Source organism: Xenopus laevis, chromosome 4S, assembly GCF_017654675.1.
Source record: "Xenopus laevis strain J_2021 chromosome 4S, Xenopus_laevis_v10.1, whole genome shotgun sequence".
In the NCBI taxonomy this organism is placed as follows: domain Eukaryota; kingdom Metazoa; phylum Chordata; class Amphibia; order Anura; family Pipidae; genus Xenopus; species Xenopus laevis.
Window position 1 is genome coordinate 12,612,270 of NC_054378.1, and position 24,512 is coordinate 12,636,781.

At 43.4% G+C, this 24,512-nt stretch overlaps 1 protein-coding gene across 1 annotated transcript in view; it reads right to left on the reverse strand.

The window, feature by feature from the left end:
* abtb2.S (ankyrin repeat and BTB domain containing 2 S homeolog) overlaps positions 1-24,512 on the reverse strand; it is a gene marked incomplete at its 5' end in the record, with an annotated part of 77,361 nt that overhangs the window by 14,705 nt on the left and 38,144 nt on the right. Inside the window, 1 exon segment of the mRNA NM_001094801.1 lies at positions 1,653-1,799. Within this exon segment, the coding sequence (NP_001088270.1) occupies positions 1,653-1,799 (147 nt within the window).

Genomic DNA, 24,512 nt, shown 5'->3' on the forward strand with positions numbered 1-24,512 from the left:
GATAAACTGGGGGGCAATGTGGCGGAGGATCTTTGTGGCTGGAGATGGGCGAAAAATTTGCATTGAAGTAAAAAAAAAACACGCATTTAAGTCAATGGGCATCAACAATGTTGACACGAGCAACAATTTCTATATGCGCGACTCTTTTGTTTAAATGCATTAAAGTCAATGGGTGTCCAACTAATTTTGACGTGTGGCAAATCTTTAGTGCGCAACCATTTTGACGCGCGACAATTTTTTTTGTTGCGGCAAATTTTCCACTGCAAATTTTTGCCGCAGTTTCGCAAAAAACATTTGCGTACGGTGAAATGTGGAAATTCGCAGCAAATCCATGCCTGCCCAATAAATCGCTATTTGTGGCTAGAGACCTGGATCCCTGTAGCAGGAGCCCGGGTGGGCCTTGGGCCCCCAGTCCAATGTTGCATCAATGAAGTTGGAGAGGGGCAGACAGGGGTATGTAAAAATAACAGCTCACAGGTTGGCCTGGTTTTAAAAGAGGGACGGATAGTGTTTGGCGTGGCGATATTTTTATTGTTGACCCAAACATCACTATTGCCCAGGGCAGATAAGGGGATGTGGTCATGCATACATGGGGCATGTTTTCCATTGGCAGCCTACTTTACTTGCTGGTAGATAGATTCAACCACCCAGATGTGACCTGTAGGCTAATAATGGGATCCCTCTTAACTTAGTAGCAGAGGGGCCCAAGCCGGTTGCAGAGGCAAAGCCGGTTTCAGAGGCCAAGCCTCTGCAACCCAGCCGGCCACTCTGCACTGCCAACCTGCCTGCCGCACATGTGCACATGACTGAACGAGCACATTCACTGGCAAGCACTGAGGGGACAATGGCTTGGAACAGGGGTAGGCAGAAGAGGTACTTGCTTGGCGTCCCCCCTGATCCTTAAGAACATGCTTCGTCTGCCTACCCCTAGTTCCAGCCCTGCTTAGTAGTGTAGGGACTCATGATTACTGATGGTGGCTTAGGGTTGCCACCTATCCAGATTTCACCCGGACAGCCTGGTATTTGGAAGGGCTGTCCAGGTGAAACCTTTCTGTCCGGATTTCCAAATTAGGCCCCGCCTCTGATGTCATCCGCCTGCTCCCATAACTGTTGGCCGGCCGCAGAAAAAGTGGCAACCCTATAGTGGCTTTGCAATGGTCTCTCTCATATGCTGAAACTGGAGGCCAAAACTTCAGTTTCCTTCGGGAAACGCCCAACAACTCCCGCCCCCAGGTGACAGGTTAGGAAATTTATAGGATGGTCCCACCTTCCCAAATCAAATGTTGATGACATATCTGTACCGCAGAATGTTCTGGATGAATATTATTTGCAGGAACTCGCCCAAATAGACATGAGTTCCAGTGTCAGGGATCCCTGCCCCCCCCGGGGCTATTACTTTATTAAATGGAGACACTGCTGCTTCTGAAATGCAAAACATGTAACAAACCACATCTGAGCGCTAATTCCAATCTCAAAGGGGAACCAAATGAAACCATAAAATTGTTTTATAATGTTTAATGCAGAATATTGTACTAACCACCCTCATTCCCCCCCCATCCCCTCCCTTCAGTACAGCTTCTGAATTATTAAAGGGGAACTTAACCCTAACCCTTCTGGGATGCCCTGGAATCAGTAACATGGGTGCTACTTACTGAGTTCGGAGATGCTGCCGACGCAGGTTGCAAGCAGGGACTGTTCCAGTGTCCGCAGTTCCAGATGCGTGTAGGCATTCGTGGCTCCATCTCCCACAACAGCGCCATCATTATAGGGACTGAAATATGGAGGGAGGGAGAGGACACCTACAAAGAATAAAAATAGACAAATTCTAAGCAACCAGTGTTGAATTTGTACCTGGAAGCCCTGAGTCAAGGGCCCACCAATGTGGAACTACAACCTACCCCCTTCCCCACTGCCACACTGCAGCCCCCACTGCCGGTTGGAGCCCACCAGGCTTATTCCCGGTGTCCCGGTGGGCCAGTCCGACCTTGTAAGTAATTTTCCAATATACACATAAATGAAATTGTTATTCAAAGAAGTATCTGTCCCTTTAGGTTAATTGTGGCTCATTTGTCAACACTAGGCAAATCTGTCACTAGGCAGTACCCCATAGCAACCAATCAGTGCTCAATATTTTTCAACCAAAGGCACAATGAATGCAAAAACTTGACTGGGTTTCCATGGGTTACTGCCAAGGTGAACAGACATAAAAAAGGGGTGTGTTCAGCCGAATGGGGCCGCACTTTGCACTCTAGGGACCACTCTCTTGTACAAAGAGATACCACAAATATATATCATTCTGCAGGGAAACCTGTGTGTAGGGGGCCTTTACCAGGTCATTGTGTTCTTTACATCTGTTCCAGATATTAACTATTTTTTTCTAAATAGCTGAATACATTTCCCCTTTAGGCCAAGAGCTTTAATATCCATTTGCCTCTTCTCGTCCCTTCAGTTTGCACAATCCCCCCTCTTTATTCTATTCCCCCAAATTTTCCTATAATGGAGAGTGCAGAGAGAAGGCTGTTGCCTTGAAGCGCATGAATTCTTTTTATGACATAGACAGGGGTAATAACTTCCCCAGACAAGGAAAATATTCATCTGTACGATTCATGTGGATGCCAAATGCTCTCTCCCGGGCCGTGGAATGAGGCTGGGTGATTCGGGGATAGGTTTTAGCCACTTTACAAATACTATCTTCTTCAAACACTTCCCTTTGCCCCCTACACTTGGTCTGCTGTCTCTATTGTGACGTCCATAAGCTTGTGCCGTCACGTCGCTGCCAGTAAGACATGAAAAATAAAACGGAAGCCTAAAATCAATTCATCAGTGACTATTTTCCCTTTAAATATGTAAACAGAAGAAGGAAGCCTGTAATGAACGCTGTGGGAGCCCTTCCCAACTGCTGCCTATGGTTAAGTCATTATATAATCATATTAGTGGAAAATACAGTTTATTAGCAATTTGCTGAACGGCAAAACTTCCCCTTATTAGGGATCAATAGAGAGTGGATGAAGGAGACTTTTATTTGATCAAATCAATTGTTATGTACTGTATCTGCAGTTTCTTTATTAAAAAAAGGCTATGGACATGTTAATGGGTAAATAAACCATCCATAGCAATGTGGTTCTACCAAGCATTCTTTAACATATTGTGAAGATTTGCTGGGGACCCAAGAGACACCTCTCAGGTAGCCAAGTAAAGTCATTGAGATGAAACCCTTTAATCTATAATTTGTGACTATTGCACAGGGACGATGAATAACCCAAAATCAGTTTGCTGTTTCTCCGCTGCAATGGCTCCTACATGCATGGGATTAGCCATGTGTATAGGAAGCAGGAGCTGGATATGGGCCCCAGGAGAGAAAAGTGAATTTACTGGGAGCTCAGGGGGACAGTGAGATTATAGTGGGGTTTATAAACTGGGTATTAGGCATCTGTGTGCAAGAGATACAAACGCACTACAAAGCGATTTATTAGCATTTGCTCTTCATGATACTCTCCTATGGGACAGGAAGGTCTGAGCCGTGCATCAGGCTGCTCAGCGGCAATAAAGTATAATAAACTCATGGAGGAGCTTTTGTTCTGGAACATTGTCCCACTAACTGTACTTTGCAAGGCTGAACGTGATATACGTCTTGTTAGAATTTTGCCCAGGCTCATATCTGCATGAGCTTTATATGTGCTCCCTGCACCGGGGAGTTATTTTATTGAGCAGTATTGCTTTATGGATGCATCTCTGGTGTTGCTGGACTATATGCTTTAGCCCTTGACAATATGCTGGGAGTATGCTGTGATTTGTAGAACGGCAATAAATTTTTTTAAGATTAAGGTTTACACCTAGGGGTAACACCCAGCTGGTATTTCACCAGCCTACCCATAAAAACGGTGGTTTGGTTTATTTAAAATGTGCTGTTATAATTTATTCAGACCTTTTGTCACACCCCTTGCCTGCCTGATTAGACCCCAGATCTGCTCTGTTACACCCTGGCCTGCCTAATTATACCCCAAATCAGCCCAGTTACACCCTAGCCTGCCAAATTACACCCCAAATCAGCCCTGTTACACCCTAGCCTGCCTAATTACACCCCAGATCTGTCCTGTTACACCCTAGCCTGCTTAATTACACCTCAAATCAGCCCAGTTACACCCTGGCCTGCCTAATTACACCCCGAATCTGCCCTGTTACACCCTAGCCTGCTTAATTACACCCCAGATCTGGCCTGTTACACCCTAGCCTGCCCAATTATACCCCAGATCTGTCCTGTTACACCCTAGCCTGCCTAATTACACCCCAAATCAGTCCAGTAACACCCTGGCCTGTTACACCCTAGCCTGCCTAATTATACCCCAGATCTGTCCTGTTACACCCTAGCCTGCTTAATTACACCCCAAATCAGCCCTGTTACACCCTGGCCTGCCTGCCTAATTACACCCCAGATCTGCCCTGTTACACCCTAGCCTACTTAATTATACCCCAGATATGGTCTGTTACACCCTAGCCTGCTTAATTACACCCCAAATCAGCCCAGTTACACCATGGCCTGCCTAATTACACCCCAAATCAGCCCAGTTACACTCTGGCCTGCCTAACTACACCCCCGATCTGCCCTGTTACACCCTGGCCTGCAACTATTACTATGGGGCCTGAATTATAAGTACTGCAGCCAATATATTATAAATATAACAGATGATAAAAAATAAAAGAGCATTGGTCCTTTAAATGAAAGAACAGCAGTGATCGATTGACTGGCCTATGAAATGACATTAATGAGGACAATATGTTCTGCTGGGTAAAGGACGGGCATGCAGAACTACGCAGATCATTCCCACTGACACAACAAGGAACATTTCTCCATAGGATTTCCTGCATTGCCCACATGGCACAGTCTCTAAGCCAGGAATCATCCTGCTGCCTGGGCATGAGAATCACTCACTGACAGCAATAATAACCAATTTGTATATGAAACAAAAATGAACTGCAGAGATTGCAGGGCAGTCACATCCCATTAGGGGTACAGGGATACTAACACTGCTGTGAGATTGTGGGGGTGCGATGCACACATTTCCATTTCTGTCTCTTTATATCAACCAATGCTATAGCAAACTGTCTTGATTAAATTAGATCAAACAAATTAAATGTCATCCTCTTTATCATGTCACTGTCTTTGTAATGCCCAGCCCAAGTGTAAAGATTGTTCCATAGGGAGTTTCAGCAAAAACAACGAAAAAATAACAGTTAACAACCCTACACCAAGATGTGTCAACCCACTGAAGTCTGGGTATTTATTGGTCACAAACACAGTATGCCCCAGACATGCCCTGTTACACCCAGCCATGCCCCTTACACTAGGGCTATAATTATGGGCGACTCACCGTGTGTAGACTGTGAAAATAGTGATGTGTAGATATATATATATATATACACACACACACACAGTATATACTGTATCTATCCATCTCTCTATCTATTTATATCACCTATATCATCTAATGTGCTGTCCATTAAATGCATGCCTTAACCATCATTCACATCTACATAGGGGGTACCAAATAGCCAATCACATCCCTTATTTGGCACCAACCAGGAACATTTTCATGCTTGTGTTGCTCCCCAACTCTTTAGGGTAGAACTACAAGGGGCGACTTCAGTGCGTTTCCGGGCTGCGCCAAAACGCAGGGGTCAAATTGGATGCGACGGAGAAGAAATACAAATGTCGGATCTTGTCGCAGCGTTCATCCGACACGACTTTTGGATGCAGATGTGATTGCATCCAACAGTCTTGTCATGTCGGATGAACGCTGCAACACCTTATTCTCTGTCGCATCCGTTTTGATGCCTGCGTTTTGGCACAGCGTGTCAGATCTGCCGGAAACGCACCAAAGTCGCCCATGTAGTTCTACCCTTAGGGTAGGACTACACAGACCTTTTCGGCGCGATGCGACAAATCGCATGCAACAGAAATAAGGTAAGATAGAAATGTCGGATGAAGTTGCAGCGTTGATCCAACGTGACTGTCGGATGCAGACGCAGTGCGCATAGTCTGACATTTCTCTCTTACCTTATTTCCGTTGCATGCGATTTGTCGCATGCGTTTTGTCGCAGTGCGTCAGATCGCGCCAAAATCATCAGTCTGGCATACAAGGGGTTACTCCCTGCAGCTCCCTCTCCTGGGTTTGGCTCCAGCCATCTGGATACAATTAAAGAGCCCAGTGAGCGGCACCTTACACACTGCTCTGCTTGTGCGTCTGTGCCAGAGTTGTTAGATTGTTATTTATATGGCAGTACAGGGGCACAGCTCATTCCCATTAACCCTTTCCCCACTGCCAGCCCCCCTCCCATTATTCCTTGCCAATAACGAGTAATTTGTGGGCATGCCGTTCACAATCAGGAACAATAATTCTTTCTCTGCAGCCAAAACCACAGAAACATACAGAAGCCTTTATACCTGGAGGTGTCGAAACAAGGGACCTCTGTGCAGTCCCAAACAGTAGTATATTAATCTAATAGATCGTTTTCATTAGCTTAAATACGGGGTCTCTGCTGCCCATAATACCAGAGACTGCAAACTACGAACCCTTGTTAACCAAAATGATGCTAATCAGCTGGCTACATTGTGTCAAGAGTCAAAACCAGCAGTGCAGAGAACATAAACAGCTAAATGTATATTGGAAAGTTGTTTAGAATTATATTCTCCTTCAACATGTAACTCAAGCTTGCTTAGACTTCATAAATCACTAGATTAGTAAATAGAATGACTCCCTATGGGTGCTGCAACATGTTATCTAGGGAGCTGTATAGAGCCATATAGCAGCTGAATACAAAAAATAGAGAAATCCAAAGGGAAAAGATAGGGCAGCTCCTATCCATAATAAAAGTGCAGATACAGACTAAGTAGTTTAAGTTGAAATAGTAAGATATATCCCTCTCCCATACAGCAATGTCTAATGTAAAGTAACCTGAGCATAAAGTCTGCTCATGCATGATGTATATGTTCCCTCTAAATGTCAGCACTAGTCCCCTAGCAGCAGTGCAGAGTTTTATAGGGGCTACTCTATTGCAAGGAATATATGCATACCTCCCAACATTTTGGAAATAAAAAGGACAAAAAAGTTGGCGCGCGTAGCACGGTGACATTTTTGGGACATGCCCATTTTGTGGCCACACCCCCTAATTACCATGTTTTTTTTAAAAAAAAAAATTGGCAGGTTATCAAAGTTTGAACATATTTCTGTGGGTTTTTTTCAGTTATTACAATTTTGCTAATAAAGGTGAATTGCCCTTTAAGCTGAGTCTCACTTCTCCCAAGGGACCTGTTATCTTATATTGTTACAATTACTTATTTGCTTCTCTCGAAATTGTTACAAAAGTATCTTTTCTGCAGCTGTGGCTGTTCTGGGCTCTCTGCCAAAAGCCAATTAAGTTAGAAGCTTTGTCGGCTGTTCAGTGCAGAGAAAAAAGGGACTTTCTAGTACAAACGACTGAGGGTTGAGCTGTCAAAAGAGGGACTGTCCCTCTAAAAACGGGACAGTTGGGAGGTATGATTATATGGTAGTGGATCTGCAGAAGGCTCAAGGCTGGCACACTGGTGCAATTGTTAGCATTGCTGGGCACAGGGAGTGATTATAGTCTCCCTGTGTCTGTGTGGGGTTCCTCAGGGTACCACGAATTCCTCCCACCCTGAAACTGCCCCTCTTATGTGTGTGTGACTGTGATAGGCATATTAGATTGTAAGCTCCACTGTGGCACAGACTATGTCAGTGCCATGATATTAACCAATACCCAATATATAACAGAGCACCAATTATATGGATAAAATTACAGGTTATATATATGTATATAGCTCTTGAGTGCACATATATACATCTACACGGCTTGTTCTTTACATATACAGAATAAAAATATGATTGGAGGTCTCTGCTTACAAGAGCTAGCAATCTAAAGACATTCAGTACATGGATTTTATGTTGAGAGGTAATTTAAGAGCTGCAAAATTAAAAAAAGGTATTATCTGTCAGGTTTTTACAATTTGTGCCCTACCCTTTATCTCCAAAATGGAGAGCAGAGACCTGCGACCCCCCCCATAACTACATTGCTACAGGGCAGGATGGGGGGCATCCCCTATGTACCAGTCTGCAGCTGCTGGTTGTTTGAGAATGAGCTGGGAATCCTCGTAGTGATCTTGCAAGTGATCTCTGTATACGACCCCCTCCTTATATGAGTCCACTTTTAGGGCAGATTCGGGGAGATTTAGTCGCCTGGCGATGAAATTGGCTCTTCATTGGGGTGACAATCTCCCCGAACTGCCTTCCCCCTGCTAAAATGAAAAAATGCCTGCGGCGATGCACTTGCGGCGATTCGATTTCCAAAGTCGCCCGAAGTTTCCTCGTGAGGAGATTTAGTCGCCTGGCGACTCTTCTTCGAGGCGACAATCTCCCCGAATCTGCCCGTGTGCTAAAGCCCTTAAAGGAGACATATAGAATAAATTAAAAAACCCTAATTTTGTAGGCAATTATAAGTAATATATGGTGTTGCTTTTACATGGTGCTAAAAATGTATATTATGTTTAAAAAGCTCCCTATAGATGTTCTCTGGTCCCTGTCTGTGTTTCAAATGAGCAGTGGGCCGGTCCTAACGGTCCCTGCCAGAAGCACAGTAGGAGGGGCACAGCCAATCACAGCCCTGCAATCACACGAGCACAGACAGGCTTCAGTTCCCTATCAGGTCCTGCTAGCTGCTGATTGGTTCCTGTCCTACAGTGCAGTGAGCTGAGTGCCGTCGGCTCCCCTGCACAGCCTGGGAATTCAGGAAGCAGGAAGTGGAAGAGAAGGGAGGGATTATTAGGGGTTTTGCAGAAATATTCAATAAATCAGCCTGAAACACTACTTTATTAAGCACAATTCTTCTATATCTAAATGAGTATAAGGCACTGGAACATTCTTATTTTTTACAAAAAAATGTCAACCTTTATGGGGTTGAAGTGGCAGCTCTACCTTGGTTGTAGTACAGCAGTGCCCCAGCCAGCAGCACTTTGCCCCCTACAAACACATAAGCCAGAACACCTTTGGACTGTGCCATTTCACCTGTTCCCCTTAACCCCCATCCAACACGGGGGAAGGGAGTATTAACCCTATTTCCCCCCATCTTCCGGGACACTTAATTAATGGTCTGGCTCATGCCGTCCTGCAGGGTAAGACTTTCATGCCTTACACAGAGGCTGTTGTTGAACTGGATGGGAACATACAGAATTCTCTTCTTTCCCTAAAGTTTCAGAGTGCCGACCAGCAGGACAGAGCCGCATTCAGGGCCCGGCAGTAGGAAACTCACAAATAATGGTTTCCTGGAGGGATGAAGAGAGTCGCTGTTCTTATATAAACCACAAGCAACAAGTAGAGGGCCTGGGAGAGGAAAGGGGGGATTCATCCATTCAGTGCATCTTGGAAGGGGGAGAATACGGCACACAGAGCAATATGTGTCTGTAATACTCGGAGCAATGTCAATGGTACCTGCAGGCAGCGTGAGCCGATTTCGGGTCTATTTAAACATACAAACATCTAACATTCTACTATACATGCATTAAAGTGGTGGTTAACCTTTAAATTTACTTTTAGTGTATTATAGAATCGCTACTTCTAAGCAACTTTTCAATTGGTCTTTTTGTTTTTATTCATTATAGTTTCTGAATGATTTGCCTGCTTCTTCTGACTCTGTCCAGCTTTCAAATGGGGGTCACTGACCCCATGTAAAAAAAAACAAATGCTCTACAAGGGAGGTGGCAGACGGGGCAATTTGTCACCCGTGACTATTTATGAGCGACTGCGGGCGACAAATCCCCTGAAAATGTCTCTCCATTTAAAATAATTGATATCCTCCAGAGGCAATTTCGGGTGATTTAATGATACGTTGGTCATAGCACCAGCGATTTCAATTATTTTAAATGGAGAGGCATTTTCAGGAGATTGGTAGCCCACAGTCGTTCATAAATAGTCACGGGTGACAAATTGCCCCGTCTGCCACCTCCCTTGTAGAGCATTTTTTTTTTTACATGGGGTCAGTGACCCCCATTTGAAAGCTGGACAGAGTCAGAAGAAGCAGGCAAATCATTCAGAAACTATAATGAATAAAAACAAAAAGACCAATTGAAAAGTTGCTTAGATGTAGCCATTCTAAAATACACTAAAAGTAAATTTAAAGGTGAACCACCCCTTTAATGAATGTATAGTGGAATGTTATATGTTTGTGTGTTTGTATGTGACAAATCTCCCCGTCTCCCACTGCCCCAAGGCTAGAAATGTATTATTATTGCTGCTTTTTATTACTCGTCTTTCTATTCAGGCCTCTCCTGTTCATATTACAGTCTCTTATTCAAATCAATGCATGGTTGCTATGGTAATTTGGACCCTAGCAACCCGCTTGCTGAAGCGGAAAACTGGAGAGCTGCTGAATAAAAAAGCTAAATAACTCAAACAACGCAAAAATCAAAAAACAATTGCAAATTGTATCAGAATATCATTCTCTACATAATACTAAAAGTAATTTAAACATTCCCAATAGTTTTAAAGCCATGTGCACGTGAAATTTCTATTGAAAGCAGTATCCGTTTGGCTGTTCCAATTCCCTACACTGCCAGTTCTGACTTCTGCAACATTGTTTTGATCCGAAGCGGAGAACAGTATGAGCGGGAGACAGCGACTGCTTTCATTAGAGGGCGAGGTCATCTTGTCAGAACAATCATGGCCGCTCCCGTTGAGATCAATGAACACAAAGATGCACATGCATAAGGCTCTTGTGTACAGCACAACGGAGGCCGACACAGCTAACTAGAAATGCATAAAGAAAATAAATGGCAGAAAACTTTGCTTGGTAAGAGGTTTTATTGTGCCTTTAAGCTCTCTGAAGCATCTGGTGCTGTTTTGCAGCCCCGTCACAGGAAACAGGTTAATCTGCAATGATGATTTTTTTTTCTTTTATAAGAGGCTGCAATGTGTGAATGTTACAAGGTGCTCATTGAAATAAATGGGAAGTTGTATATTTATTTTTTTTACAAGGGACAAACTCTCAGACCATTTGCTGCTCTAATTGGAAAGTCCATACGGTAACTACGGGGTCTGTAATACACAGAGTCTATTTCACATGGAATGATTTCATATTTTCCTTAAAATCTACACTCTAAAAGGAGATATTTAATTATTTTTTGTATTATTTAGTGGGCATGGCTGCACAGACACCAAAGCAGCATGTAATCTAAACACAGCAAAATTTGTGACTGCTAACACTAATTCCTATGGCATCTCAGGTGGATTATGGGTACATTTTAGAGCCTGGCAAAGTGAACATTTTTCACAGTGTTAACGTAAAACACTCCAGAACATTTTGAACTTGTTGCACCACAAGACTGTGGGGACCTCATTAAGTAACACTAGAAAAGATTACTACCACATAATAGTGTAAATACAGTGGCAGTTGCATCTATAATGTCCCCAGAACACATGGCAGGATAAATACAGTGCCAGTTTCATGTGTAATACCCCCAGAAGAAATGGCAGGATAAATACAGTGCCAATTCCATATATAATGCCCCCAGAACACATGGCAGGATAAATACAGTGCCAATTCCATATATAATGCCCCCAGAACACATGGCAAGATAAATACAGTGCCAGTTCCATATATAATGCCCCCAGAACACATGGCAGGATAAATACAGTGCCAGTTCCATATATAATGCCCCCAGAACACATGGCAGGATAAATACAGTGCCAGTTCCATATATAATGCCCCAGAACACATGGCAGGATAAATACAGTGTCAGTTCCATCTTTAATGTCGCCAGAACACATGGTAGTGTAAATACAGTGCCAGTTCCATATATAATACCCCCCAGAGCACATGGCAGTATAAATACAGTGCCAGTTTCATGTGTAATACCCCCAGACGACATGGCAGGATAAATACAGTGCCAATTCCATATATAATGCCCCAGAACACATGACAGTAGAAATACAGTGCCAGCTCCACATACAGCATAATGCTCCAGAACACATGGCAGGAGAAATACGGTGCCAATTTTATGTATAATACCTTCATTCTGTTGGTTCTGGGAGGGCGATACAGGCAGGTTAACTGAACATAGTGTGTGTGTAGGTTTGCGTGAATGCCCTTCTTTTTGCACCCCACCCACATTTGGAACCCACCAATACATCCCTCATTATCAACTTTCCAGGTAAGTATTTCCAACTGCTAAAAGCCCTTACTACCCTTACAGCAGAGACGCCCATCCTATAGTGAAACCTCTCTTACTCTGGTCTCTATAGATGTCCTTCATCCACGTCGCCCTATGGAAAATAGTGACGTTGACAAATGTTTAGCCTGACCATGCAAATATTTGTACATGTTCATCATATCCTATTTCAGGCACTTGTCTCGGAAGAACAAAAAAATGCGTTAGGCCTTTCTTTGGAAGTGAAATCATCCACGGCATCAGAGTTGCCCTTCCCTGCGCTTCTTCTGGTTCATCTACTTATCATTGGTACAGAGGTGCCCAAAACTGTACTACACAAGAAATACAGGTTTCTCGGTTGAAAAGTCATAAATAACTCATGTTTGGATACTGTTTTTGGAGGCAACGAGTTCCTTTAAAGGATAGCTTAAATTGAATTAGAGTCAAATGACATAGAGTCAGACAAATAATAAGAGGAATATTGGAGATGCTACACATTTGCAGACTCATAATGTCCTCTGCTCTAAGGAGAGGCACAACGAAGGGGATGGGGGCACCCAGCTTGAGACCAATTAGTGTGAGATTTTGTTTTTTAGATACAAAGAATTGCTTTTGACCCCCAGTACTGAAAACCATTATGACAGATCATCATCATCATCAACAACAGCAACATTACATTACACAGCAGCACAATAATTTATAACAAACTGTGGTCTAATAAATAAGGGTTACAGAATTAATATGGGATCAGAAGGCCCTGCTCTCTGGATCTTAGTCTGTGGCCAATGACAAATGAAGAATGACAATGGTTTCTTTGCTGTGCTCTGAGAAGGCCCCCCTTATGGGCAGCAGCCAATCACCAAACTCTCACCTTCAGTAAATGAACCCTTAAGTCTTTTTAGCCGATCTCTTTGGCTTTTCTACACTAATAAATCATCCAAAATGCAGATTGAAAGCAGACAGAGCCAGCATTATGATTTTATCTCCCCAGGTAGGCAGTTACGTAAGTGAACGGGGAGAGTACGGCCTCCCTCGACGTCTCAGTTTGCTTGATCAGATTAACTGCCAAGCAATTTGTGTCCTGCAGTTTGTACATCGTGATCAGTTCAATATGACTCTTCTCTCATGTCCAGCGTCCTCTATTGCCAATTATCTTTCTTATCACCCGCTCTTCTTATTGGATTTTGCACATACAGTTCTTATGTTGACTCTGTAGCTTAACCCCCTCCCTAATGCTTAAGTAGGAAAAATGGGCTATAGACATAAGATATGGTGGTCTACTGCCAGGGTTGCTCTAACGAATTGTGGAGTCCAATACTTATGCATAGCCAAACCTCAACTCCACCCTTAGGGTAAGGGCACACTGGTCGATTCGGGGAGATTTAGTCGCCTGGCGACTAATCGCCGCGACTTTGACCAATCTCATTTTAGCCAGCGCAGAGTGAGGGAAGACGTTCGGGGAGACTGGTCGCTGCAAAGTCTTGGCGATTAGTCGCCAGGCGACTAAATCTCCCCGAATCGCCCAGTGTGCTCTTACCCTTATATGCTCAAACTACACTCCATCCAGCCCCAATCCCAACCCTGAAAGGAGTCCTGCCATTCTACTAGGGTTAACATCTCATCAAAATAAAAATTATGGCCTAAAATAAATAGGGTCTGGGTTGTGTTGTGGATATAGGACAGTTCTAGGACCCTCCGATTTACCCACTTTTGTTGCAAGCGTAGCCATAGCTAAGATGTCAACCTTCAGGTAGTGAATTCTGGGAGTTTTCTGGCCATTCCCCAATTACACACTGACCTGCCTGTGCATCACTGTGTCTTCCGATGCTTCTAGTAAAGTCGAGGGCCCTACCATGCAGCTGGATATGGGACAGTTCTATTTACTCTCTTAGGTTTGCTCAATACATGTGGCTCAGATCTATGGTAGGAGATGAAAACATAGACCTACAGCCCATTTGCTTGCAGATGTCTATCCAGCTGTGGTAATAGCTCAGTTAATTCCTCTTCCACAGCATAAAAAAATCATATAAAGCTGGTGAGGCGCCCTCTGACAGTTTTATTGCAAGATCTCCCAGTGAATTTAAAGAGGGCTTGTGCCTAAACTTTTCGACTGCTGGAGATACCATTGACCAAGTATTTTACTGTATTTTTATTTATTTGTTTTTGTATCCGCCTGTCACCGCTGCCTATAGTGATATATGGGAACTGCACCGCTTAAGTGGGAAAAATACCCAGCGTCCCAAAGGCCATATTTCCCACCTTAACTTTTGCATCCCAAATCTAAGGCTGAATGGCCATCAGACTAAGCTTTTAGGTGTATCCAGAAGAGCAAATAGGCATTCTCCCCCAATATCATCCAAATATGCCAACAGTTCCTGCCCCCCCCCATGAGGACAAACCAACATTTTGGAAACCAGTTAAGGCCATTTGTCCTTCTTCTGAAACCAACCATAGGCTTTGAGATAGCTCCAGTTCCCTAGATGATCCTGGAAACTGGAATTCCACAATAACCAATATGTGTTGCTGGATTTACCCTGCTAGAAAAATGTTTTGAAGTGTTAAAAAAAAGTGGCTTTTCTTTCTATAAATAAATTGCACAAACAAAACCATGATTTCAGAAGGAAACTGCTTTTATTTCAATGCCAAGAAACCCCCCTAATGAATAACAATCGTGTCGTATTCTTCTGTTCTCATTGTACTTTGCCTGGAGTGCAGTGCTGGTGCTTCAGGAATCCCTTGCCTAAAAATGTATCAATAACAGAAGGCTAAAGCACATTGGCAACAATACTTCTTATAGCCTGACAATCATGAAATAAGGGGTACTCCATTACATTTATATTCTCTTCAGTATTATGTTGGCATACCACTACCTATCATTTTAATGCTCTTGTAAAATTTCTTCTTTATAAGCCGCCATCACCAATTTCTGGCATCACGTAAAAGTCTTGCATCATATGCCACTATCCCTTTTTCCTAAGCATAGATAAAGGTCCTTGGTTCAAGTACAATTCCTCCATTATATGACCTTAGCGACAATGCATTGGTTCCAGTACAAGTGAAGTACTTTGCATGCCACCACAGGCATTTCCCAGGATTAGGAAATCTTTAATTGCATACAGCTTTCCACAGTACGTTCTTTGTGTGCCCTCACTCATAATTCAAAGTCTCAGGTACAGATCATTCATTAAATGCCACTAGCCACACTTTCAGGGCTCAAGTAAAAGTATTTCATATATGCCCTTGCCAACACAATTCATGTGTTCATGTAAAACCCTTTGCATGATACAACACACAATTCCCAGACCCTAGTAAAATTTCTTTTTAGCATGGCGCTACTCCCAATTCCTAAACTCTACTGAAAGTTCCTCTTTGCATGGCATTACTCCCAATTCCTACACTCGAGTGAAAGTTCTTCTTCACATGGCATTACCCCAATTCCTACACTCTAATGAAAGTTCTTCTTCACATGGAATTATCCCAATTCCTACACTCTAGTGAAAGTTCTTCTTCACATGGAATTACCCCAATTCCTACACTCTAGTGAAAGTTCTTCTTCACATGGAATTATCCCAATTCCTACACTCTAATGAAAGTTCTTCTTCACATGGAATTATCCCAATTCCTACACTCTAGTGAAAGTTCTTCTTCACATGGCATTACCCCAATTCCTACACTCTAGTGAAAGTTCTTTGCCTGGCACTACTTACAATTACTAAACTTAAGTGGAACTTCTTATTTGCATGGAATAACCCTTAATTCTTGATCTTAAATTAAAATCCTTCTTTGCATAGAACTACCCTGAATTATTAGGCTTAAGAAGACATTCTTCTTGCACTCATGCACTATTCCCAATTCATAGGCTCACTTTAAAGTCATTCTTTTCATGGTTCTACTCCTAATTCCTAGCCTCTAGTTAAAGTCCCTCATTCAGCGGCTTTGTAAGGAAATTCCTTTTGGCTAACAGGCTATGAGGTGTGTGTGTAAATTTCAATGTTGCTAAAAGAATGTTGTTATTGTACAGTGTACAGTGTACAGTGTGGGGCTTGTAATCATTGTAAAGCCCTAAAACATATTCTTCGGAAGCCAAACTCGTGTCTAGTGCTGGTTAGATGCGGAAATATTGATGTAGTCTGTCTGTAAAGGCTGGAACAATAGCTCACTGAAACATTGCAGCTTTATAGTGCCTGCTCCAGGGGATATGACAGATGGAGCTTTATGTTCTCTAGACAGGCTATGTTCCCTTATATCTGTTCTTTGCAGGGCAAAGTGGAACATATACTAGTTAGTGTTTTGGGGGTAACTGCAGACCCCTGGTTGTACATGTATCAGTAAAATTTACAGAGTTATTGTCTCTCTATCTGCTGATGGTGGGTTTCCACTCAAGCCATTTCTCTGATTGGGTCTGAACCAGTACTGCAAGAGCCCAACAACTTTGGTTGTATGGGGGGAGCTATAAATGAGTTGATGTGTAGGTAATATATTAGAGGACTAGGAGTTCCAGTAGGAAACAAACTGCACCATGGTCGGCAACAATGCCAAGACCCAATCACTGTTGATAATGACTATGGCAAAGGTTCCATGAATCTCTTGAAAGGCTTACTGGCCTGTGTATGGAGCCTACCCAACTTCCTTTAAAGGAGAAGAATTATCATTTTACAATTGGGGTGCCAAAAGTTAGGCACTGAAACCCCGGGCCGGTGCTCCGATCACCAGAAAACCGCATGGCCCGGGGTTTTTCTAGCGAGCACCGTGGAGATCCTCTTTCTGCTTCATCGGTTTTCAAATTTCCCAGGGCAGACACATGCGCAGTAGAGCGAAATAGTCCGGCTTTCCGCTCTACTACGTATGCGCAACTGCGAGAAGATCTGAAGAAGCAGGAAGAGGATCTCTCCATGTTGGTCACTAGAAGAACCCCGGAGTGTTAGGTAAGTAAAAGTAGTCACTTGGGGTGCCTAACTTTTGGTAACCCAAATGTAAAATGCTATTACTTCTCCTTTAAGACTATTGTCCATCCAAAAACCAGCCAAATATATACTGGACAGATTAGAAAATTGCTTCAGACACACAGATTTGGTCCTCTTCCATATTCCATTATGGCCCCCAGATCAACAGCTGGATGAGTGCACATGGGCAAAGAAAAGATCTTGCCACCTTGCCAAACAAACTAATCTTGCCATGCTTTCCAATTTTAGAGTCTCCGGGACAGGGACTGTTCATGTATAATATAAAACACCTTATTTGTCTTGTCCTGTATTATTAATGACCTCCTGCCTTGTTAAAAGCTAGGGCCAATGAAAACAGCCTGTCAATATCTGTCTATATACATATGGTGGCTACATATAAAATATATATAAGGTGCTGGCAGGTGAAAGGAGGAGTTATTGACACCTCGTGGGTGCCAGAATTCACGCTCGACGATGCCTGAAGTGCAAATGTCACCTCCCTATTAAACCTGTTAGTTAATGGATTAATAGGAGGATTAATAGGAGGTAGCCAGCTGGGAAGAACAGCGATCATAAAATGCCTAGAAGGGGCCTTTTGATAATTCTTACAGGTACAACTGGCACCTCTGTGGGTCAGTTCTGACACCCTTACCACCTGCTAGATTTTCATAAATAGCATAAGGGTGGGCTAAAGCTCTGGCCAGTAACTTTACCATCCTAAGAATAGGACTTTGCAGCTTAGTAACATCCTCTACTTCACTTTGTGAAGTTTAAACTCTTAAGGGTTAGTCCACACGAGGAGATTTGGGGAGATTTAGTCGCCTGGCGACTAGGGATGCACAAAATCCAGGATTCGGTTTGGGATTCGGCCAGGATTCGGCCTTTTTCAGCAGGATTCGGATTAGGCTGAATCCTTGTGCCTGGCCGAACCGAATCCCAAATAGTGGATTCAGTGCATCCCTACTGGTGACTAATCGGCTCTTCTTCTGGGCGACAATCTCCCTGAACTGCCTTCGAATGTCTTCCCATCTGCTATAATGAAAAGTCGCCTGCGCTAAAACACACATGGCGCTTTGTTTTCCAAAGTCGCCCAAAGTGCAACTTCTTAATTACTAAAAGGTTTGTGCCAGCTGCAACACACCCTCCATCTGTATCCACCTATCTTTCTGTTTATTTGTATAGTTCTGCCAGGATCTACAGCACAGCATGCTTAGCATTCCATTCTTCAAGGGGCAACATACCGGGTATCTCTGTTCAAAATGTTCGAAATAAATAGTATCTGCTGAATGTATTAGCCAGCACTACACAACCCCCAATAACACTCCCAATCTTATTGCGACCCCCCAGACAAGGCACAATATTCTTTAGGAGGACTATTTTCTAATCTCAAGGTCAGAAGTACAAGATCCATAAGGGGCACAAAACCATGGTCTGTAGGACTATCCGCTAAACACTTGCACCCATGGGATTTGCTGGGCTCTGAATTTGGCACCAGATCTAAAATCCGACACAAGGTTCAGGGTTCAGTTTTCTCAGATGAGAGGGAGTCCTTTACTTAATTCCTGTCAAGGGCACCTTGTGATGGCACCTACCCAGGGGCGTAACTACAGAGGAAGCAGACCCTGCGGCTGCAGGGGGGCCCAGGAGGTGCAGGGGCCCCATGAGGCTCTCATTGATGAGCAATTTCAACATATATTGGTAAAACAGGACAAACACTGGATATGTTGGGGGCCCTAAAATTAATTTGCTGTGGGGCCCAGCAACATCTAGTTACGCCACTGCACCTACCTGAAGCTCCTAGCCCACCCCTGAAGAACTGAGTGCTGCTGAATGCAGGTAGTGCCGTGTTCATGGCATAGGTTCGTGCTCTATTCTGGAGAAATACCTAAACCAGAGGGTGCCCATGGGGGAAAGCAGGGTGCAAAGTGCAAAAAACATGGTACTCCCAGTTGCACCCTACCCTGTCATTAGCGTACGAGCCCTTATATCTTCCAATATACACAAGCTCCAGCAGGATAAGAATGTTTATTGTTCCCTTAAAAGCCAAAGTACCGTTACAAATTGTTCAGCACTTCCCCTGTGTTACGGCTCTTCTCTCCTCTTTATGAAACATTAAATAATTAAACAGAACCGAATGGAAAATAAAATAATAATAAAAAAGGTATGGCGTTTGGAGTTTCTTCCTGAACAAGGAACAAGGAGACACATTGACTATGTACAAGAAACTTATTCCTGGAACAGTCCCCTCGCTCGGAAAAATTCTCACTCCCAAGTGTTTGTTTGGATTAATGACATCATTCGGCAATAACACGGCTCTGTTTCTCCTCTCTGCTGGCTCTGGATGTGGGAGGCACAGAACCTTCATGTTATTGTGGGAACGGCTGCCCTTGATGGACATATGCAGGTAACAGCTATATTGTAATACTATATCTTAGTTACCCTAGCGCTCCCTTAAGTAAATAGAGCTGGACATACACTATGATCCCCAACCAATGGCTCATGAGCAACATGTTGCTCACCAACCCCTTGGCTGTTGCTACCAGTGGCCTCAAATCAGTACTTATTATTAAATTCTTGGCTTGGAGGAAAGCCTAAAAACCAGGTGTACTGCCTAACAGACCTTCCTGTAGATAGGGTTGCCACCTGACCAGTATTTTTTTGGCCACCTTTTCTGGAAACATAAATACCGGCCTTCCTATATGTTTATCTTTTTTCCCTATTAATAACATTGGGTTTAACCATCATTTTTACCGGCTAGGCCGGTAAAATACCAGCCAGGTGGCAACCCTAGTTGGGAGAGGGCCACATCCCACGTCCATTGGGATTTTCAAGCCTGCTCTTTAGATATCTCAGGGCCAGGACTAGGGCTAAGCAGAAAAAGTGTCTGCCAAGGTGCAACTATGGGTTCCAGGACCTTGGGCTAATTTTTTCTTTAACTCAGGATCGTGATCAGCAAACAGGTGAGTTGCATACAGGGGAAAATGTTGCAGAGCAAATGGTGGCATGTAGTGGAAATTGGCGAGCAGGGTGCAGGAGATTTGGTTGGGATGGTTCTCATAGGGGTAGATGGCTACTGTGGGCTTGCCTTGGGCACAGCTCTGTTTTTGCATGGCTCTGGCAGGTATTGGTCAGACAGGCCATTGGAAGGGACATGTATACAAGCCTATGAGCTACTGACGTGGCCCTTGGCTAATGACTGGAAACCATAGATGAAAGTAAAATTCCATCATCTTCTAACAGCTCCCATGGGACCAGCCTTTTCTCAGCCAAGGGAATTTTACTCCAGATCTGACTTTAATAGATCTTGATAGATCTATTAATAGACCCTGTTCAAGTACTGATTGGGAAGGTGATCATTTTAGTCCCACACATGGAAACAAAGGCCATGGTGATGGCAGGATGTATTCCTATCGTTGGACACCTTTAGTCTGAGTGGCAAGTTACAATAGGCAGCCTCCGCACAGTTGCTTTTACTGGACATTATCTAAGGCTACAGAAGCTTGATCCTAAGATAAGGAGCATTTACTGGGCAATAAACATCTAGAATGACATAGTTACTGGAAGGGAAATGAAACCAACATGTACAATATGCCATTTAGTGAAAACCAATGTGATATAAACTGTTGTAAATAGAAGGCAGATACAAAACAAATCAGCGTTATCAAAAAAGTCAAACAAAAAGGGCCAAACCCTGTGACATCAGTTAAGCACATGACATCTCAAGCTTCCCAACGGGAGTCATTGGATGAATGAATTTTCCCAATCACAGGAACATCTTCCCTAGGAGCCTCCACAAGTTTAGCAATGGTTGGATAATTTCAACCCTGTATGGTGAGCCTAGGCCCACATGTGTTATATCTCCTGGTGAAGAGGTGGTTGACATTTCCCTGTCCAGGGCCACCATCGTTATTTTTGACATAATGAATAGTGGTCATTGCTAATCAGAGGTTGTACATTTTCTTTTCATTGAAAATTTTACTTGTTGGCAAGGCCCACCACCCATGGAGGCAAGGTGATAATAGGGTGTAATAATTCGGCCCCCTAGAGGTAAAGGGGCCTGTTAATTTAGTAGTATGGGGCCCCAGGATTGTAACTGTGTTGTATCTCCAATAGGGGAGCTCAAAACCATATAGGTTGAAGTCATTCTGAAGGATAAAGGCTTGGTGATGCCTATTGGTGGTCCTGGATAGTGACATAACTAAAAGTTTCTGGGCCCCACAGCAAAATCTTTGAGGCCCCTTAAACTTTGGGAATAGGACCAGTATGCCCTTATGCTTAAATATCAGCTCCTTTAAAGCAGTGATTGGCCCTGGGGCCCAAATTAGTGGAAACTCTACAGATGTGAAGGACCTCAAGGGACTATTGTTTCAGTTACATTTAAATGAATAGCAAATCATCTCAGCATCTCCTTCCCAGGGGGCACAACAGCATGGGGTCACATTTGGCAAGAGGGAAGTGTGTGGGTTGAGGGGGAGAGAAGTTCATATCTTAATCACTCCTTATCACTTTGGCAGCCCCCACACATATACAGTATATACAGTTGGGCAGTGGTATCGCCTCAAGCAGGGGGCTTTTAACCCTTTGTTCTGCAGCAAACAGAAACTGCTCAGGGGTTAGCAGGTAAATAGGTAGTGATGGATGTAACCGAGTACAATCCTTCCATTCAGAGCTTGCCATCTCCAGGGGGCCTCCCCACCTCCTCTGTGCATGGGGCTGTATACTGAAAATAAACAGCAGCCTTGTGGGTAATGAGGGGGGAAACTCTATCCCCCCAGCCCAACACAGGAGCTCGCACACCCTTTAGCAGCCAGTGGAAAAAAGCCACAGGGGCCTAGAGAGACAGGCATGCTACAATGTCTACTCAGCGCTGTTACTCCCAGCATTACGGATCTAGAGCTTGGAAATGTTCTGCTTAGGGGGTCTTGAACTTTGGAAAAGGCAACTATAAACAAAATGGTATAAAAATACAGCAGTGTGCTTGGAGCATTGTAGCTAAGTAAAGGGAAAGAAAAAGTAATGAATTTATAAAAAATCTAACTTAAAGTTACTGAGCCCATTGACAACACCAATGACTGAGCCAATGACAACACCAATGACTGAGCCAATGTATTAGCAAGGCATATTCTGACAACTAATGACCTGTCCTGTACCCCTGGATCAATGGCACGTGGACAGCAATTCAATACAATAATCTGACAATATTTAACTTACAAAGCAGGCCCTATGTTATATACAGTCCCAACATTGATTCATTATGACCTTAATTGGGTTTTTCCCATAGACGTATGGTGGGACCAGCCAACAATAAAGTTTGTACGGGGGCTTGTATTTCACCAACAGCTGGGCAGCCATAGACCCCCAGGCTATTAAAGGTAGGGGACTCAAACTTAATTACTGATGGAAGAGGATTGACCAATGAGAATCCTGCTTGCCAGGACTATGTGGTCAAATTAAATGTACGGTATGGTGCCAAAGTTTGCCAATGGCGTTCCCTGTACACGTAAATGGCACATAAGATAGAAGGTTTTCCGGGAGGTCCAAGTGCTGCCCACCATCCACCCCGGAATGCAATTTGCATTATCAGCATATGGAGACCCTTAGGAGCTTGGTTTATTGCAAAGTGGTTCCTACTACAGGTTTACTATGCCTTTGTATGTGGGTTTGTTGGACATATGGCTGGAATGCCCAGAAGTCCAGGCTGATAAGAGGGGAAAAAGCACTCTCTAATAATCAATGAGATACTGAAACTAGCAGGGACATCTGTCTGTCTAACAATTAATGGCCTAACAGACTAACAGCACTGTACCACTTTGGTGACCAACGAGTATTTTTTTTTTAAAACATTATTTTATTTGAATTTTAACAAAAAACAAAACAAGGAAAAAAAAATACATGACACAATACATTACATCCTCCTGTACTCGGTAGTACGTATAGAAGCTGAGGGAGTTTCCCACCGTACATTCCACAACCCTTGTGTATACATCCAATCTTGTGACCCCTTCCGTGTTGTTATTTTATATACGTTACCCATAGGCTACTGTGTGTAGCTACATATGTTACCCCCCTGTGCGATTCATTATACATGTGCTATCGCATTAACTCATAACTGTGTCCTCCCTCCCCTTACCCACAATATTACAATGTGAATAATTTATATTACCAATCTCATTAGGTTATACCTTTATCACACAATCCCAGTGTTTCCCCTCACTCAATCACATCTGTGTCCTCTCTCCCCCTTAACCACAGCAATACCGATAATATTCCCAACCATTCCAATTCGTTTATTCCCTTATCAACACTAGTCCCAGTGTTACCCTCACCCAGTACCATTACCCCTTGAATGGTCACCTCTATTATAGTGTGATTCCGCCAGCCTCTCATATTCACTACCACCAGGAGGCAAGAAGGAAGAAAGAAGGAAGAGAAAAAAAAAAAAAAAAAGAGGGGGGGGGAGAAAGAGAGGGGGGGGAAGGGGGAGAGGAAAAGATAGACACAACACCAAACCTGGTTCACAGATACAATTCAAGTATAAATTCAAATTCAGTTATCCACCAAAGTACTAACTGATTAATCCGCTTAAACCATTTAAATAAGATCATAATTCACAGCACGTTATACCCAGCGTCCAACCTGATTTTAACTAGATTATAAGTATAGCTTTCTACAGGTTTCGCACACCATTAACCTCCAGCCATGGCTTCCATATTCTCTCAAATTTCTCCGGACACCCTCGGGCCCGATAAGTAAGCTTGATAGAGGGAAGTGTTTTATTAATTAGAGTAACCCATTGAGTTATGGTCGGATTGTTCTTACCCATCCAGTTCATTATCACTAATTTCTTGGCATAAAATAGTACAACCCGCATAAGTGCTCTAGTTTTGTTCAAGGGTACTAAGTCATCCACCAGTCCCAATAAACATATTCCTGGAGAATAACCACAGGGAAGTGCTAAGTTGTCAGCCAAATATCTAATCACTTCCCTCCAAAACCTTTGCACTGGGGGGCAGTACCATGCCATATGCAAAAAAGATGCATCTGGCTCCTGACATCTTGGACAATTTGCCTCAATTTCTCTACCCATTTTCTGCCTCTTTATAGGAGTTATATACAACTGTTGAATAAACTTATATTGAACAAGTCTATCCCGTAAAGAAATTAGATCACCATAAATTGAGCCAATAGCCTCTTCCCACTGTTCTTCACTAATACCAGGGACTATCTGATGCCAGCGTCTCCATGCTCTATCAAATGGCGCAGGAACAGTACTCAGTAACTCCTGATAGAGCCTAGCAGTCAGTTTATCCCTCTTTGAATCCCTCAATATCCGCTCTATCGAGGGGATATTATAT